Source organism: Heteronotia binoei, chromosome 9 (genome assembly GCF_032191835.1).
Source record: "Heteronotia binoei isolate CCM8104 ecotype False Entrance Well chromosome 9, APGP_CSIRO_Hbin_v1, whole genome shotgun sequence".
Lineage (NCBI taxonomy): Eukaryota > Metazoa > Chordata > Lepidosauria > Squamata > Gekkonidae > Heteronotia > Heteronotia binoei.
The window spans coordinates 110130274-110148179 of NC_083231.1; the positions used below are offsets into that span (position 1 = coordinate 110130274).

General features: G+C 48.5%; 1 protein-coding gene across 1 annotated transcript in view; it reads left to right on the forward strand.

Moving 5' to 3' along the window:
• SCARB2 (scavenger receptor class B member 2) overlaps positions 1 to 17906 on the forward strand; it is a 68078-nt gene that overhangs the window by 38215 nt on the left and 11957 nt on the right. The window contains exons 9-14 of the mRNA XM_060247408.1: positions 74 to 262; positions 2636 to 2727; positions 6441 to 6560; positions 9195 to 9373; positions 9937 to 10055; positions 10920 to 10993. Coding sequence (XP_060103391.1) covers positions 74 to 262; positions 2636 to 2727; positions 6441 to 6560; positions 9195 to 9373; positions 9937 to 10055; positions 10920 to 10993 — 773 coding nt within the window. The remainder of the gene's footprint in view (positions 1 to 73; positions 263 to 2635; positions 2728 to 6440; positions 6561 to 9194; positions 9374 to 9936; positions 10056 to 10919; positions 10994 to 17906) is intronic.

The window sequence follows — 17906 nt, forward strand, 5'->3', positions numbered from 1 at the left end:
TGGATGGGCCATTGGCCTGATCCAACATGGCTTCTCTTATGTTCATATATTAATCCCCTCCTTTCCACATTAGTTTGCAATGCAGATGGCTGCAGCAACTCCCCTGCGGCTTCCGATGGAGTTCCTGCTGCTGTTGTACAAAGAAGAAATGTTCTCGATACACACTGCCCACGAATGGCTGTGGGGCTACGAAGACAGATTCCTCCGCGCCATGCACAAAATGCGTCCTGTTGTCGATTCCACATTTGGCTTTTTTGATAAGGTAGGCGTTCTGTTTGTCCTGAGCATATTTCCTGATCTGTAGAACTAGGGGGACCAGGACTGCCTCCCCTCCCACCCCGCCAAAAAAGCTCTCTGGCTGCCTGCTGTACATCACTTCCTGTCACATGTCTGGAACTGACATCATGCAGTGCTCTAGCTTTCTCCCTGAACTCTGGGTTTTTAGCATAGAAATTTGGGGAGGTTGCGAGAGCCTTGTGGTGATGCCTAACTTCACGACAGTGCTGCGCGCCATCTACTATTCTGAGATGACTTTATTGGTTTTCATTGAAAAGTATTATATTACTTCCTAGAATTTTTTTCTGTGGGCCAGGGGTAGTCAAATTGCGGCTAAGGAGCCACATGTGGCATTTTCACACATGTTGTGTGGCTCCGAAAGCACTCACCACCAGTGTTCTTCTTTCTAAGCTGTGGAGTCATGTGAGCAAAAATTCTACTTCACGACGTGAGCTACTGGCATTAAAGTTGTGAGCTACCGCATAAATTCGTTTGCTCTGGGGACCATTTTTTCCTGAGCTGAGAAAAACGTGTGAGCTGGGGGCTAAAAAACTGGAAGTCAGCTCCTTGGGAGGACAGCTACGGTGAACCTGGACAGTATAATAAAAAGTAGAGACATCACCCTGCCAACAAAAGTCCGGATGGTCAAAGCGATGGTATTCACAGTAATAATGTATGGCCCGCGAATGATGTTATAAATATCCATATGGCCCTTGGCAGAAAAAAAAGTTCCCCACCCCTGATTTATCAGAGCTGAGCATTTATCTCTTGTTGCTGTATTACAAGTCTTTTAGCCATAATAAGGGCATGGAGGGCCAATTTTCATTGAGCATTGGCTAGCTTTTGAAATGGCAGGGGTCCCAAGTGGGTGTTTTTAAGGAGGAAACGTACCACTGCCCACTTCAGTGCAGGGGTGACCACCACCTCTCTCAGGGAGGCATGCATCGTCTCCCAGACCCAGTCTTGCAGCCTGGAGAGGTGAAGGTTGGAGAAGCAGGTGGTTGATCTTAGACTTCCAAGAAGCCTGTCTGTGGCCTTGGACTGGACAAGCTGAAAGGTATCCTGCCCAACTGGATAAGCTGAGTGAGTAACCCTAGAGTGCCACGGTAGAAAACAAACCAAACACGCAAAAAAAAAAAAAAACCAACCTGTGGAAAAATAACAAATCACTATTTCGGTCCCAAAATTTAAACGCCAGTTACACGATATATGCATAGAACAATATCAAATTCAATATGTTTAGCAACAATACAATCTAGATAGTAAACCAGAGTAGAAAATATTACACATTCACAGTTCCAAAATAGTGTGAGTACAGAATTTACTCACACTACCTTAAAAAAAACATTTAGCAGTAAGCAACGCACTGGAAAGATCAACAGTGTGCGGGGTCTTTTTTGAAAATTTATGGAGCACCCTTTGCTGGAAGAGTGACAATCAAAGCAGGGCTTTTTAAAGTCGACAGCCTGCACATCGGGACTCCTTGTGGAAGAAATTTCATGAGTTATGTTTTGTATTTTGCATATGCACTTTATTACATAGTAATTTGTCGCTATAACGATTGAGTTGTGTATATTGTTGTCCCAACTGGGGATTGACAGCCCTATTTTTGCATCACAACTTACATGATCGTTCTGAAACTGGCGGCTAATTTTGAGACTCCTGGCTTTATATTCTCATGTGTTTCGCCTCTCCTGGGGGAGACATGTGAATTGTTTTATTGTTACATATTATTTTAACTGTAAGCCACCTCAGTCAGCACTTAGAAGAGGCAGGGTAGAAATAGTCTAAAATAATAAAATTAACAAGTCTCGTAAAACTGTCAGACCTGAAACTAGTTTCAAGAGATCCATCCCTTCATTTAATAGCCTGGGTGAAAAGCAGATGTTTGGGTGTGGCACCCAGAAGAGAGACTAGGTACCAGCTGAGCTCCAAATGAGAGGGGGTGGGAAAAGCAAGACTGGCTGCAATCAGAACCTTCCTTTTTCTCTTGGTAATGGCTCGTAAGTCCTCCCCTGAAGTAAACTACAAATGAGATACTTTTAAAAAAAAAAATAAATTCAGATAACATTCAAGGCAATTGTGAAAAAGACACGCCAGCTTTCCGCACACAAAATGCGAAGGAACCCGCTGCACTTTTGACGTTAGCAGGAAGTCATGTGACCTTGTTTTCATGGCCTCCAGGGGAAGTGAGAAGGTGGGCTCAAACGAGCGGAATTCTGGAAGTTAGCAGCCGTCAAAGCTCTCTCCCCGACGGACTGCTCCGAAACCTTGTAATAGGAGGACACAAAAGCATGCCACCTGGTTCCACTGCCTTGTAGAAATGAAACCTTGAAAGTTCTCTGTTTCTTCTTCCTAGATGAATGGGACTGATGATGGAGAATACATTGTTCTCAGTGGAGAACGGAACTATAAGGACTTCACCAGGATTGTTGAATGGAAAGGACAAAAGTAATTAAAAAGTTCTCTTTCTCTCTCTCTCTCGCTGTAAAATCCATGCTTCATTATCTGAGTTTCCAGGCAATGCAAAATGGAAGTGTTCCAGAGCGGTTCTTGGAACGTCGTCGTCAGGGCTTTTTTTGTAGCAGGAGCTCCTTTGCATATTAGGCCACACCTCCCTTATGTAGCCAATCCTCCAAGAGCTTACAGGGCTCTTAGTACAGGACCTACTGTAAGCTGCAGGAGGATTGGCTACATCAGGGAGGTGTGGCCTAATATGCAAAGGAGCTCTTGCTACAAAGAAAGCCCTGGTTGTCGTTTTTAAGTACAGCTAACCTCCCTGTTTACCTGTGTATTAAAACATTTGGATCCCTTCTTTCCTTGTGGTTTCGGTCAGCATATAATAACAGCTAAAAACATTTTCAGGGAATATCAACAATAAAATAACAGACCCAAAATCCCCCCCTCCCTGAAAGATGTCCTCCATTCCAACCCCCCCACCCCCTTCCCAGCCTTGGCAAAGAGGAGGCTTTGGAGCACCTCCTGTTGATCTCCAAGAAGCGGGCTCCCCTCCCCTCCCCTCTTCAGGAAGCCCATTCAGTAGATCCAGAACCACGATGGAAAAGGCTAGGGCTTTGGTCAATGCCTCATGGACCACTCTGAATGGTGGAAAAGCCAACAGATGGCTACCTGAGGACTGCAGTTGGTACCCAGGGAAATATAGAAGAAGGCGGTCCTTCTAAATCTCTTAAAATGTACATGGATTCTTCCTTCCTTCCTTTCCCTCCCTCCCTCCCTCCCTCCCTCCCTCCCTTCCTTCCTTCCTTCCTTCCTTCCTTCCTTCCTTCCTTCCTTCCTTCCTTCCTTGATGTCTTTCTTTCTTTCTTTCTTTCTTTCTTTCTTTCTTTCTTTCTTTCTTTCTTTCTTTCTTTCTTTCTTTCTTTCTTTCTTTCTTTCTTTCTTTCTTTCTTTCTTTCTTTCTTTCTTTCTTTCTTTCTTTCTTTCTTTCTTTCTTTCTTTCTTTCTTTCTTTCTCGTGATTCTTGATGTCAGATTTGTGTCTGTTTATCCTTTGGCACAGGTTTTGACCTGTTTTTAAAGAGCAAATCAGCTCCACGGGTTTCTAGAAAGTCAAAGGAGAAGTCTGGCCGAGACACATAAATCTAAACTAGTTACAGCTTCAGAGATGAGTCTGAATTATCTTTATCCATCAGGATGGATCCTTTCACATGCACAGGATTCTATCCACACCGGCCTGCTCTTTCCCAAGAGTCAGATGAAAAGGACAAGGTCTACTCATCACTAGAAACAGGCCTCACAGCCAGTGTTCCTTCTTATCCCCCCCACCGCACACACCGCAACTGAACGGAGTCATTCACATCCTGAACAGAATAGAACTGCTGTAATCTTCAAATGGGCAGTCCAAACATAGGGAACCCAGTTTGGTGTAGTGGTTAAGTGTGCGGACTCTTATCTTGGGAGAACCGGGTTTGATTCCCCACTCCTCCACTTGCACCCGCTGGAAGAGTCTTGGGTCAGCCATAGCTCTGGCAGAGGTTGTCCTTGAAAGGGCAGCTGCTGTGAGAGCCCTCTCCAGCCCCACCCACCTCACAGGGTGTCTGTTGTGGGGGGAGAAGATATAAGAGATTGTAAGCCACTCTGAGTCTCTGATTCAGAGATAAGGTCGGGCTATAAATCTGCAGTCTTCTTATGAAGAAAGGTCAAAACGCTTAGGGCTCTTTAGCTTGGAGAAATGTCGACTGAGGAGTGACATGATAGAGGTTTACAAGATTATGCATGGGATAGAGAAGGTAGTGAAAGAACTTTTCTCCCTTTCTCACAATACAAGAACTCGTGGGTTAGAACTGATAAAAGGAAGTCCTTCTTCACCCAAAGGGTGATTAACACGTGGAATTCACTGCCACAGGAGGTGGTGGCAGCTGCCAGCATAGCCAACATCAAGAGGGATTGGATAAACATATGGAGCAGAGGTCCATCAGTGGCTATTAGCCACAGCGCATTGTTGGAACTCTCTGTCTGGGGCAGTGATGCTCTGTATTCTTGGTGCTTGCGGGAGGTGGGGTGGGCGTGGGAGGGCTTTTAGTGTCCTGGCCCCACTGATGGACGTCCTGATGGCACCTGGTTTTTTGCCCACTGTGTGACTTAGAGTGTTGGACTGGATGGGCCACATGGCTTCTCTTATGTTCTTAAGACCCTGCATAGCTCCAGATTGCTGCTGAGCAGAGCTGCCTGTGTTAATGAGAAGAAGGCGATGACGATATTGAATTTATATCCTGCCCTCCACTCGAGATCTCAGAGCGGCTCACAATCTCCTTTACCTTCCTCCCCCACAACAGACACCCTGTGAGGCGGGTGGGGCTGGAGAAGGCTCTCACAGCAGCTGCCCTTTCAAGGACAACCTCTGCCAGAGCTATGGCTGACCCAAGGCCATTCCAGCAGCTGCAAGTGGAGGAGTGGGGAATCAAACCCGGTTCTCCCAAGATAAGAGTCTGCACACTTAACCACTACACCAAACTGGCTCTCTCACCTACACAGGTGGCCGCTCACCTACACAGCACAGAGATAACACGGCTGACAGTGAAACCACTCTGTCACACTCGCAGGCAGAGCTATGCACAAAAACCGTCTTCTCCTTTGCTGACACGATTCCCTTTTCTTCTCTGCCCTTTCCCCCGCAGCAGCCCTCAATTCAATCCCCCCCCCCTTAAGGAAATTTCCATAGGCTTTGGTGCAAAACAGTGAAGTGGCTCTCTTTTCCAATTGGGGCGGAACAGCCTCCTGTCTGTCACAATTAGCCATAATCTCTTTCATACCTGGTTGTTTGCAGAGCACTGATTGGCTCCACAGTTCTTCATCCTTTCCCCGCAATCTCTTTTCCTTCAGTTTTCAAAAGTTTTATTAGTTTCAGAAAAAGATGGGGGGGGGGGGGTAGGAATAAGGCAACAAAAAAAAAAAAGATATAAGCACAATACATTCTGACCTTATTTTGTATAAAATACTTTCCAAAATAAAGCACAAGGATGATTCTACAGTATTTTCTTTACATAAATTGTCCCATATTATTTTGTCTAAGCTGATATATAATCCCATTTTGAAGTTTTATAAGTATAGATCTTTTGATCTTGTCTAATAGTTTTAACAATTCCTGCAAAGGTAAAGTTTATAATATAAAATACAGGAGAAAAGCAAAAAGAAGTCGGTTCACACCAAGCAATAGGGGAGGGACGGTGGCTCAGTGGTAGAGCATCTGCTTGGGAAGCAGAAGGTCCCAGGTTCAATCCCTGGCATCTCCAAAAAAGCGTCCAGGCAAATAGGTGTGAAAAACCTCAACTTGAGACCCTGGAGAGCAGGGGAGGGATGGTGGCTCAGTGGTAGAGCATCTGCTTGGGAAGCAGAAGGTCCCAGGTTCAATCCCTGGCATCTCCAAAAAAGCGTCCAGGCAAATAGGTGTGAAAAACCTCAACTGGAGACCCTGGAGAGCCAAGGAATGGTGGCTCAGTGGTAGAGCATCTGCTTGGGAAGCAGAAGGTCCCAGGTTCAATCCCTGGCATCTCCAAAAAAGCGTCCAGGCAAATAGGTGTGAAAAACCTCAGCTTGAGACCCTGGAGAGCCGCTGCCAGTCTGAGAAGACAATACTGACTTTGATGGACCAAGGGTCTGATTCAGTATAAGGCAGCTTCATATGTTCATCTCAATTCCTTACAGGAGACTAGACTGGTGGACGTCACCCGAGAGTAACATGATAAACGGAACTGATGGGTCTTCTTTTCACCCGCTGATAGACCCGGAGGAAACCGTCTATATTTTTGCCTCAGACTTCTGCAGGTAAGTATGGAAATGTCCCCCTGAGCTTCTGAAGGCGGCACCTGACTTTAGCAGAGCGAGCCAGTGAATAATGGGTTTCTCCCGCACCTTCCGGTGGGACCGTTTTTTGTGGCCAGCCTGATCTTGGAGGGGTGTGGCTCAGTGGAAGAGCATCTGCTTGGCACGCAGAAGGTTCCAGGTTCAATCCCTGGTGTCTCGTTAAAAGATCTGGCGGTTTTGTTGATGTGAAAGACCTCTGCCTGAGACTCTGGAGAGCGGTTGCTGGTCGGAGTAGACAGTGTAGACTTTGGTGGACCAAGGTTTTGATTCAGCACAAGGCAGCTTCGTGTGTTCGTGTACATTCTTCATAATCTCAACTGTGTTACTGAGGAGAATGTCGCAATTTGGCCCATTGGAGAAACGTCGACTGCGGGGTGACATGATAGAGGATTACAAGATTATGCATGGGATGGAGAAAGTAGAGGAAGAAGTCCTTTTCTCTCTTTCTCACAATACAAGAACTCGTGGGCATTCGATGAAATTGCTGAGCAGTCAGGTTAGAACGGGTAGAAGGAAGTACTTCTTCACCCAAAGGGTGATTAACATGTGGAATTCACTGCCACAGGAGGTGGCGGCGGCTACAAGCATAGCCAGCTTTAAGAGGGGATTGGATAAAAATATGGAGCAGAGGTCTACCAGTGGCTATTAGCCACAGTGTATATATATGTGTGTGTGTGTGTGCGTATGTATGTACACACACACATATATTGGCCATTGTGTGACACAGAGCGTTTTCGCACTGACCTTACTCGGGAGCGACGTCCCTCTTCACCCCGCAGCGTCTGCGCCGATTTCGCACTAATTGCTCCGCAGAACCCGGAAGAGCCGCAAAGCCCCACGGCTTTTGTGTCGCAAATGTAAACTGTTTTCTGGCCAGTTTACATTTGCGGCGCAAAAGCCGCGGGACTTTGCGGCTCTTCCGGGTTCTGCGGAGCAATTAGTGCGAAATCCGCGCAGACGCTGCGCGGTGAAGAGGGACGTCGCTCCCAAGTAAGGTCAGTGCGAAAACGCCCACAGAGTGTTGGACTGGATGGGCCATTGGCTTGATCCACCACGGCTTCTCTTATGTTCTTATGTTCTAATGAGCGTTCGCTTCACAGAATCCTCTGATGACCCAAGTTCATGCACTTCTCCCCACACTTTTCATAAGAGCATCTCATGTTAGAGTAGAACTGCCCTGGAGTGCAGAGTGGTCAGCTGCAGTCCAAGCTCTGCTCCTGACCTGAGTTCGATCCCGGTGGAAGCTGGGTTCAGGTAGCTGGCTCAAGGTTGACTCAGTCTTCCATCCTTCCGAGGTCGGTAAAATGAGTACTCAGCTCGCTGGGGGTAAAGTGTATGACTGGGGAAGGCAATGGCAAACCACCCCGTAGAAAGCCTGCCAAGAAAACGTCGTGATGCGACATCACCCCATGGGTGGGCAACAGCTCAGTGCTTGCTTAGGGGACTACCTTTATAGAATGCCTGTCCATTCCATCCTGCCTTTCTGATTCCACCCCCCCCCCACACTACTTGAGTTCTCATCAGGACAATCAGTCAAGGAAAAAGGAATTTGGACACCAGCTTATATAACTGAATAGGATTTTATTGGCGCATAAGATTCAACAAGAGGTTTGCCTCTCCTTTTCCCTGGAAGTAGAAGATGAGGATGATATTGGATTTATCTCCCGCCCTCAACTCTGAATCTCAGAGTCTCAGAGCGGCTCACAATCTCCTTTATCTTCCTCCCCCGCAACAGACACCCTGTGAGGTGGGTGGGGCTGGAGAGGGCACTCACAGTAGCTGCCCTTTCAAGGACAGAGTCTCAGAGCGGCCTACAATCTCCTTTCCCTTCCTCCCCCACAACAGACACCCTGTGAGGTGGGTGGGACTGAGGGCTCTCACAGCAGCTGCCCTTTCAAGGACAGAGTCTCAGAGCGGCCTACAATCTCCTTTATCTTCCTCCCCCACAACAGACACCCTGTGAGGTGGGTGGGGCTGAGAGGGCTCTCACAGCAGCTGCCCTTTCAAGGACAGAGTCTCAGAGCAGCCTACAATCTCCTTTATCTTCCTCCCCCACAACAGACACCCTGTGAGGTGGGTGGGGCTGGAGAGGGCTTTCACAGCAGCTGCCCTTTCAAGGACAGAGTCTCAGAGCGGCCTACAATCTTCTTTCCCTTTCTCCCCCACAACAGACACCCTGTGAAGTGGGTGGGGCTGAGAGGGCTCTCACAGCAGCTGCCCTGTCAAGGACAGAGTCTCAGAGCGGCCTACAATCTCCTTTCCCTTCCTCCCCCGCAACAGACACCCTGTGAAGTGGGTGGGGCTGAGGACTCTCACAGCTGTTGCCAGCATAAGAGTTAAAAGATCCCTCTTGCAGTATGGGCTTAGCCTGGGAAACTGAGCAGCTTAATACATTGCTGCAGAGCAGAACTCCTTCGCTGGATGAGCGAAGCGTTGCTCAGTTAGCAGAATACAGGTCCTTTCTCCACACATCCTGTCTGCTCCCCTCCTCCTCATATGCCTGGGCCTTTCAGTCTTTTCAGAAGAGCATCGTACATGCCTGTTTTCATAAGATTCCCAAATGGCAGGCTTCAAATTATCCATGCCTTTTTCCAGGTCTATACCTCTCGCCTACGAGAAGTATGTTAAAGTGAAGGGCATCCCAGCCTATCGGTTTGTGCCTCCCGCATCGTTTTACGCAAATGCCAGCGTAAATAAGGAAAACGCTGGTTTTTGTGTGCCAGCAGGACAGTGCCTTGGGACAGGGATCCTGAATGTTAGCACCTGCTTGCAAGGTATGTGAACCACAGAGGTTTGACTGGGGGCCAGAAACAGACCTTTGCCAGTTCCGGTATTAATGCAGAGTTTTAGTTGCCCCGTGGCACAGAGTGGTAAAGCTGAAGTACTGCAGTCTGAGCTCTCTGCTCACGACCTGAGTTCGATCCCAGCGGAAGCTGGGTTCAGGTAGTTGACTCAAGGTTCACTCAGCCTTCCATCCTTCGGGGGTGGCAAAAGGAGTCCCCAGCTTGCTGGAGGGAAAGTGTAAACGACTGGGGAAGGCAATGGCAAACCACCCCGTAAAAAGGTCTGCCGTGAAAACGTCATGATGTGAAGTCACCCCCGAGTCGGAAACGACTGGTGCTTGCACAGGGGGACTACCTTTTACCTTTAGTTGGTTAGTCGCATGATTTAACCAGTTACTTTTAAACCTTCATCATCTGTGCCGAAACAATGACGTTGAGCTGATATGAGGATCTTGTTCTGGGTGTTTTCAAACTTCTTTGAACTGTGTTTTAAAACTGTGGTGGTGGTAGCCTGGCCATTTTGTTTTTTTAAAAATATATATATATTATTGTAGGTGCACCAATATTAATATCACCGCCACATTTTTACGCGTCTGCTGAGGAGTATATCAAGAGCGTTAATGGCATGCATCCAAATAAAGAGGATCACCAGACGTTTCTGGATATAAACCCGGTAAGGCCCCACCCGCCCTCCAGTACTGTCTGCCCCTAAGAACAAGAGCTTGGTCTCCCCTGCCTTATAGTTTAAAGTGAAACCATTTGGAACATTGGCTTTATTTCCTTTAGAAATCAATACAGTTGTTTCAGCATGATTGGCCATTAGGAACAACAGTTTCATACCTTCCTTTCTTTCCCTACTCTACTTCCCTCACACTGGGTCAGTCACAATTCTTGGAAAGAGCCATTTTGGTGTAGTGGCTAAGAGCACAGACTCTTATCTGGGAGCACAGGGTTTGATTCCCCACTCCTCCACTTGCAGCTGCTGCAATGGCCTTGGGTCAGCCATAGCTCTCACAGAGCTGTCCTTGAAAGGGCTGCTTCTGTCAGAGCTCTCTCAGCCCCACCTACCTCACAGGGTGTCTGTTATGGAGGAGGAAGGTAAAGGAGATTGTAAGCTGCTCCAAGACTCTGTGATTCAGAGTGAAGGGCGAGGTATAAGTTCAATATTATTTCGTCTTCTCCTCCTCCTTTCTTCTTCCTTCTTCGCAGTTCTCTCAGAGCTGTCTCAGCCCCACCTATCTCACAGGATATCTGTTGTGGGGCGAGGAAGAGAGGGAGATTGTAAGCCACTCGGAGTGAAAGGCGGGGTATAAATCCAATCTCCTTCTCCTCCCGCTCAGTATTATTGTTATTACAGGCAAGGTTCCCACTGGTCTTCATCCACACTCCGTTCTGGATTCCGTCCGTGCTCACCACTTTGGTTCCTTTCCGAAAGCAGACCCCCCTATTAAATGTGTAGGACTGCTTATTTGTTGGTTTTTAAATGATGCCGACGAGAAGTTTTTCAAAATTGTAAATCGCCTCCCTTCTTTCACAGACGACCGGATTGCTGGTACGGGCGTGCAAACGCTTACAGATCAACGTTTTCGTACAAAGTCTCCCAGATTTTTTGTAAGTGCCCTTTTGACATCTCTTATGTTTTGATGTTGAGGGTGGGGGTGGGGGAGGGACTGAAACGGGCTGCGGGTGACAAAAAAAAAAAGGCCTGGAGACCACGCGAGAAGACCAGAGGCTTGATTCCTAAGTTCATGCAAGAAGCAAACAGGAGACAGAGAAGAATATCTCAAAGAGAAGTGTATAATATTGCATAATAGCAGAAATGTCACCACTTGAGTTGTACACAATTGACGCCCTGGATATAATTCATTGATTGAAGAGCCCTAAGCACTGTGGAAGAAAAAAATTGAAACTGAGTAGGACCTTCGTTTGAAACGGGGCTTTAAGACCACTGTGTTGGACTCAGTTATTTCATAATTAATAATTATTTGTAGTGCATTTTTTGTCTAAGCAGAAGGTCCCAGGTTCAGTCCCCGGCGTATCCAATTAGAAAGGCAAGTAGGTGTGAAAAACCTCAGCTTGGGTCCCTGGAGAGCTGCTGCCAGTCTGAGTAGACACTGCTGACTTTGATGAACCGAGGGTCTGATTCAGTATAAGGCAACTTCATATGTTCATCTAGTCTCACACAGTAGCCAATCAGTTCCTCTGGAATGCCAACAGGGTATAGAGGCTGAAGCCTTCTCCTGATGTTGCCTCCTGACACTGGTATTCAGAGGTTTCGGGGAGGGACGATGGCTCAGTGGTAGAGCATCTGCTTGGGAAGCAGAAGGTCCCAGGTTCAATCCCCGGCATCTCCAAAAAAAGGGTCCAGGCAAGTAGGTGTGAAAAACCTCCGCTTGAGACCCTGGAGAGCCGCTGCCAGTCTGAGAAGACAATACTGACTTCGATGGACCCAGGAGGGTCCGATTCAGTAGAAGGCAGCTTCATATGAATGAGAAAATACGGAAATATAAGGGGGAAATCAGAGGTGGTATTCTTCCCAGTTCCTTGGTAAGATGCAAGCCTGAGGATGGCTTCTGGTATCCCGCCCAGCGAATCCAAAGGTATTAGGATGATTGACAGGAATCACCCCCAAATCCCTGACTGTGGATTGGGAGGAGCCTCTTGCCTTTCAGTGGAAGTCTCACCCTTCTAAGCCCTTTGACTTCGATGGGCTTAAAAGGGTGTAACTCCGCTTAGGGCAACACTACTAATGCCCATTTCCCACGTTTGGAAACCTGTCTCTTTCCTCCTTCTGGAAAGGCCGAAGAGTCTGGGGCTTTTCAGTTTAGAAAAGAGATGACTGGGTGGAGGGGGGGTGAGATGTGATAGAGCAGAGGTGGCCGAACTACGGCTTGGGAGCCACATTGGAGAAGGCATTTCTCTATTTAAATCACTTCTCCAAGCCAGCTGGTAGCTTGGAGAATGCATTTAAAGTTGCTTTCTTTCCACCTCTACCTCCTTCCCCAATCTATTTTCCTTTCCTTCCTTCCTTCCCTTCCTTCCTTCCTTCCCTTCCTTCCTTCCTTCTCCTTCCTTGCTTCCTTCCTTTCCTTCCCTCCCTTCCCTTCCTTCCTTCCTTTCCTCCCCTCCCTTCCTTCTCCTTCCTTCCTTCCTTCCTTCCTTCCTTCCTTCCTTCCTTCCCTTCCTTCTCCTTCCTTGCTTCCTTCCCTTCCTTCTCCTTCCTTCCTTCCTTCCTTCCTTCCTTCCTTCCTTCCTTCCTTCCTTCCTTCCTTCCTTCCTTCCTTCCTTCCCTTTCCTCCCCTCCCCTCCCTTCTCCTTCCTTGCTTCCTTCCCTCCCTCCCTGCCTGCCTGCCTGCGGCTCTCAAACATGTGATTTTTATTCTATGTAGCTCTTACGTTAAACGAGTTTGGCCACCCCTGTGATAGAGGGTTATACAATCATGCCTGGGGAGGAGAGATTTGACAGAGAGAACTTTTCCTCTCTCCCTTTCCTAAAATGCTAGAACTGGAGGACATCCCAGGAAGCAGATGGGCAGTAAGTTCGGGATGGACAAAAGGAAATGCTACTTGACACAGAGAGTGATCAAAATGTGGAATTCTCTGCCAGCAGGACGGAGAGATGGCCACAGGAACAAGCAGCTTGAAAATAGATAGATTGCTGTAGGATAAGTCTATCAATAGCTACTAGATACGGTGGCTGGGGGGGAAACCGCCACCCTTAGAGGGACGAAGCCTCTGAATCCCAGAGCCAGGAGGCAACATCAGGGGAAGGCCTCGGCCTCTGTGCCCTGTTGTTGGCCTTTCAGAGCGGGGGTGGCCAACGGTAGCTCTCCAGATGTTTTTGCCTACAACTCCCATCAGCCCCAGCCATTGGCTATGCTGGCTGGGGCTGATGGGAGTTGTAGGCAAAAAAACCATCTGGAGAGCTACCGTTGGCCACCCCTGCTCCAGAGGAATTGGTTGGCCACTGCGTGAGACAGGATGTTGGACTAGATGGACCATTGGCCTGATCCAGCAGGGCTCTTCTTAGGTTCTTATAGATAGATTCAGGAGTGGGATTCTAGCAGGAGCTCATTTGCATATTAGGCCACACACCCCCTGATGTAGCCAATCCTCCAAGAGCTTACAAAAAAGAGCCTTGTAAGCTCTTGGAGGATTGGCTACATCAGGGGTGTGTGGCCTAATATGCGAAGGAGCTCCTGCTAGAATTCCACCCCTTCTAGACCCTGATGTAGCCCTGTGGATGTTTCCCCAACAGTTCACATTGTCATCTGCCCAGTATGAAGACTTTGGCAGCAAAAGGTTACAAAAATAACCACTCTAGCCCTGACCTGGATGGGCCAGGCAAGCCCAGTCTTCTCAGATCTTGGAAGCTAAGCAGGCCAGCTCCAGCAAGACCTCCTTGGAATACCAGCGGTTGGGAGGCAGGGGCAGGCTTCATTCAGCCATCTCTCTGCATATCCCTCAGGCCCCCAGTAGAGGTCAGTCACCAGAGGTCGCCATGACTTCCAGGGGCAGGTGTGCACACATGCAGGCATAAAAAGGAAGGAAGGGAGGGAGGGAAAGGGAAAAGGGAAAGAGAGAGAAAGAAAGAAAGAAAGAAAGAAAGAAAGAAAGAAAGAAAGAAAGAAAGAAAGAAAGAAAGAAAGAAAGAAAGAAAGAAAGAAAGAAAAAAGGGGAGAGAGAAAGAGAGAGAAGAAGAAGAAGAAGAAGATATTGGATTTCTATCCCGCCCTCCACTCCGAAGAGTCTCAGAGCGGCTCACAATCTCCTTTACCTTCCTCCCCCACAACAGGCACCCTGTGAGGTAGGTGGGGCCGAGAGAGCTCTTACAGCAGCTGCCCTTTCAAGGACAACCTCTGCCAGAGCTATGGCTGACCCAAGGCCATCTCAGCAGGTGCAAGTGGAGGAGTGGGGAATCAAACCCGGTTCTCCCAGATAAGAGTCCGCACACTTAACCACTACACCAAACTGGTGTAGAGAGAGAGAGGGGGGAGGGAGGGAAGGAAGGAAGGTCTGTCTGATTTTGCCCTCCCTCCTAAGTGGCGTTCTCCCTTAAAGAAAAGACCCAGTCGAAGGCTTCATCAATCCTTCTGTGCAAGCCACTTACTTCTCAGGATCTGGATTATCCACTTTAGCCTGTTCCCAAATGATCGGATCAACACCTGCAGGGCCCAAAAAGAGTTACGTCAACAAAGGGAGATCTCAGTAACTGAAGCAAGATTTTCCTGCTCTCCTCCACCTTGATGTACAAATACATGCTGTAGTTAACGAAGCTTCCACAATATACAGCACCTCAGACCTGGGCGGTGTAATGGTGACCTTGCTTTTGCAGACAGGAAACTGGCTCATGTCAGTTGAAAACGGACAGACGTTAATTAAAACGTAACAAAGCTATTACCCTAAAATTTTAAAAGGTTCCTGGGGAAAGTGTGTTCTCGGCACAGGCCGTGTCAAGGATTGGCCAGAAGGGGATTTGCCTGCTTCTCCCTGGGTTCAATAACAGCAGTTTGGCCTGACCTGGATAGCCCAGGCCAGCCTGATCTCGTCAGATCTCGGAAGCTGAGCAGGGCCGACCCCGGCAAGGACTTGGAGGGGAGGCGACTTGGAATACCTGGACTGGGAGGCAGAGGCAGGCTGTACCAAAGCCACTTCCCTGAATGTCCTTCAACGACGACTGTAGATTTATACCCCACCCTTCTCTCTGAACTAGAGTCTCAGAGCGGCTCACAATCTCCTTTACCTTCCTCCCCCACAACAGACACCCTGTGAAGTGGGTGAGGCTGAGAGGGCTCTCACAGCAGCTGCCCTTTCAAAGACAACCTCTGCCAAAGCTATGGCTGACCCAAGGCCATTTCAGCAGGTGCAAGTGGAGGAGTGGGGAATCAAACCCGGTGCTCCCATATAAGAGTCCGCACACTTCACCATTACCCCAAACTGGTTCTTCATGCCTCAGTAGGCGATTCCAGAGGTTGCCATGACTTCCAGGCTCGGATGCGCACACACAAAGTGAAACAAGTGCAAAATTCACAAGCAATTTGTAGCCAGAGGGAGGAGTGAGCTTTGAACCAAATGCCAGGAACAATATAAGTGAACGTTTTAAGAGCACGACTTGAGCCCGTGAGCACCTTATAGACCAACAAGATTCTTGTAGCTCTCCAGATTTTTTTTGCCTACAACTCCCATCAGCCCCAGCCATTAGCCATGCTGGCTGGGGCTGATGGGAGTTGTAGGCAAAAAAACATCTGGAGAGCTACCGTTGGCCACCCCTGCTCCAGAGGAATTGGTTGGCCACTGCGTGTGACAGGATGTTGGACTAGATGGACCACTGGCCTGATCCAGCAGGGTTCTTCTTAGGTTCTTATAGATAGATTCAGGAGTGAGATTCTAGCAAGAGGTCATTTGCATATTAGGCCACACACCCCTGATGTAGCCAATCCTTCAAGAGCTTACAAAAAAGAGCCTTGTAAGCTCTTGGAGGATTGGTTACATCAGGGTTGTGTGGCCTAATATGCAAAGCAACTCCTGCTAGAATTGCACCCCTGGGTAGATTCATGGAAGATAAGTCTGTCAATGGCTACTAGAGGGGAACCTCCACATTCAGAGGCCATGAGCCTCAAAGGAAGTGGTTGGCCACTGTGTGAGACAGGATGGACTATCGGTCTGATCCAGCAGGGCTCTTCTTCAGATCTTCAGTTCTTCTGAGTGTCGTTTAAGGGCATGCCTGGCTGTAGATTCGGAGGAGCAGGGAGCTCAAATTGCAGGTCTCTCCAGCAGGCCTGAACCACTCCCTCTGCTGTTCACAGCTCACGAGTTGTATATTTTTGCCTGTCGAGCGCTTTTCTGTCCGTCTCACAACCACAGGCACATTCTGAGAGGAATGCTGCAACTGTACCTGCTGAATAATGCCGTTTCAACCCACTCCCATTGTACTCTCGAACTGGATTTGGCCTGCTTCGTACAGGAAGATCCCAGCCATTGAAAGTGGATCGGAACGACGTTATTGAGCGTGTGCGGTTGCAGCCAAAGAGTCCTTTTTTTTTTTTTTAACATTCTGAAGCATGCAGGAAAACCAGGAAGTTCCTTAGACCCCAGTGTGCCTCCTCCGTACAGGGAGGAAGAGCTAACTAGGAACACAAGCTCTGAACTCTCTGGGATGAAGTAGATGTGGGAGCTGATTTCATTTTGTGACTCATGAACATATGAAGCTGCCTTATTCCAAATCAGCCCCTCGGTCCATCCAAGTCGGTATTGTCTACTCAGACTGGCAGCGGTTCTCCGGGGTCTCCAGCTGAGGTTTTTCACGCCTATTTGCCTGGACCCTTTTTAGTTGGAGATGCCGGGGATTGAACCTGGGACCTTCTGCTTCCCAAGCAGATGCTCTACCACTGAGCCACCGTTCCTCCCCTCATGGGGAAGACAGGGCTTTCCTGCAGCAGCACTGCATTCTGGAGTTCTCCTATCAAGTTAAGAGTCTTGGCACCTTGACCTAATTTCTTAGGTCAGGGTGTAGCTTGCTGATATCCAGGGCTTTCTTTATGGGTGTACACCTCTGATGTAGCCAATCCTCCTGCAGCTTACAGGATTCTTCGTGCAGGGCCTATTGTAAGCTCCAGGAGGATTGGCTACATCAGAGGGATGTGGCCTAATATGCAAAGGCGTTTCTGTTACTAAAATAAAAGCCCTGAACGTCACCAGTGATGTGCTGACATCCCACCCTCTGCACCCAGAAGTTATTTCAGTGCATCGCTGGGGATGTTCTGGCATTGGGACAAAACTCTGTAGTTGACCTTAGGAGGAGAAGGAGAGTCGGATTTATAGCCCGCCCTTCACTCGGAGTCTCAGAGCAGCTTATAATCTCCTTCCCTTCCCCTCCGCACAACAGACACCCTGCGAAGCAGGTGGGGCGGAGAGAGCTCAGAAAATGGCTCTTGAGAGAACTGCTGTGAGGACTGGGACTGACCCAAGGTCAGTCCAGCAGGTGCATGTGGAGGAGTGGGGAATCAAACCTGGTTCTCCAGATTAGAGTCCGCGCTCTTCACCACCGCAGCAAACTGGCCCTCAGCGGGTTGCCAGTCGTTCAAGCGGCTGCCTTCCATCCAGAGAGCGAGTGCGGTGTAGTGGTTAAGTGTGCGGACTCTTATCTGGGAGAACCGGGTTTGATTCCCCGCTCCTCCACATCCACCTGCTGAGGCGGTCTTGGGTCAGCCGTAGCTCTTGCAGGAGTTGTCCTTGAAAGAGCGGCTGATGTAAAAGCCCTCTCAGCCCCACCTCCCTCACAGGGTGTCTGTTGTGGGGTGGGAAGGTAAAGGAGATTGTGACAGCTCTGAGATTCAGAGCATAGGGTGGGATATAAATCCAATATCATCTCCTCCTCCTTTTCCTCTTTTCTTCTACTCCTTTCTTCTTCTCCTTCTCCTTTCTTTTGCAGTCAGTTACGGCTGTGATTGGGGCTGAGGTGGTTCTGGACTGAGGGTTTGGAGACAGGCACCTCGTGGTCTGAGGCTCTGAGGCGGAGGTTTCA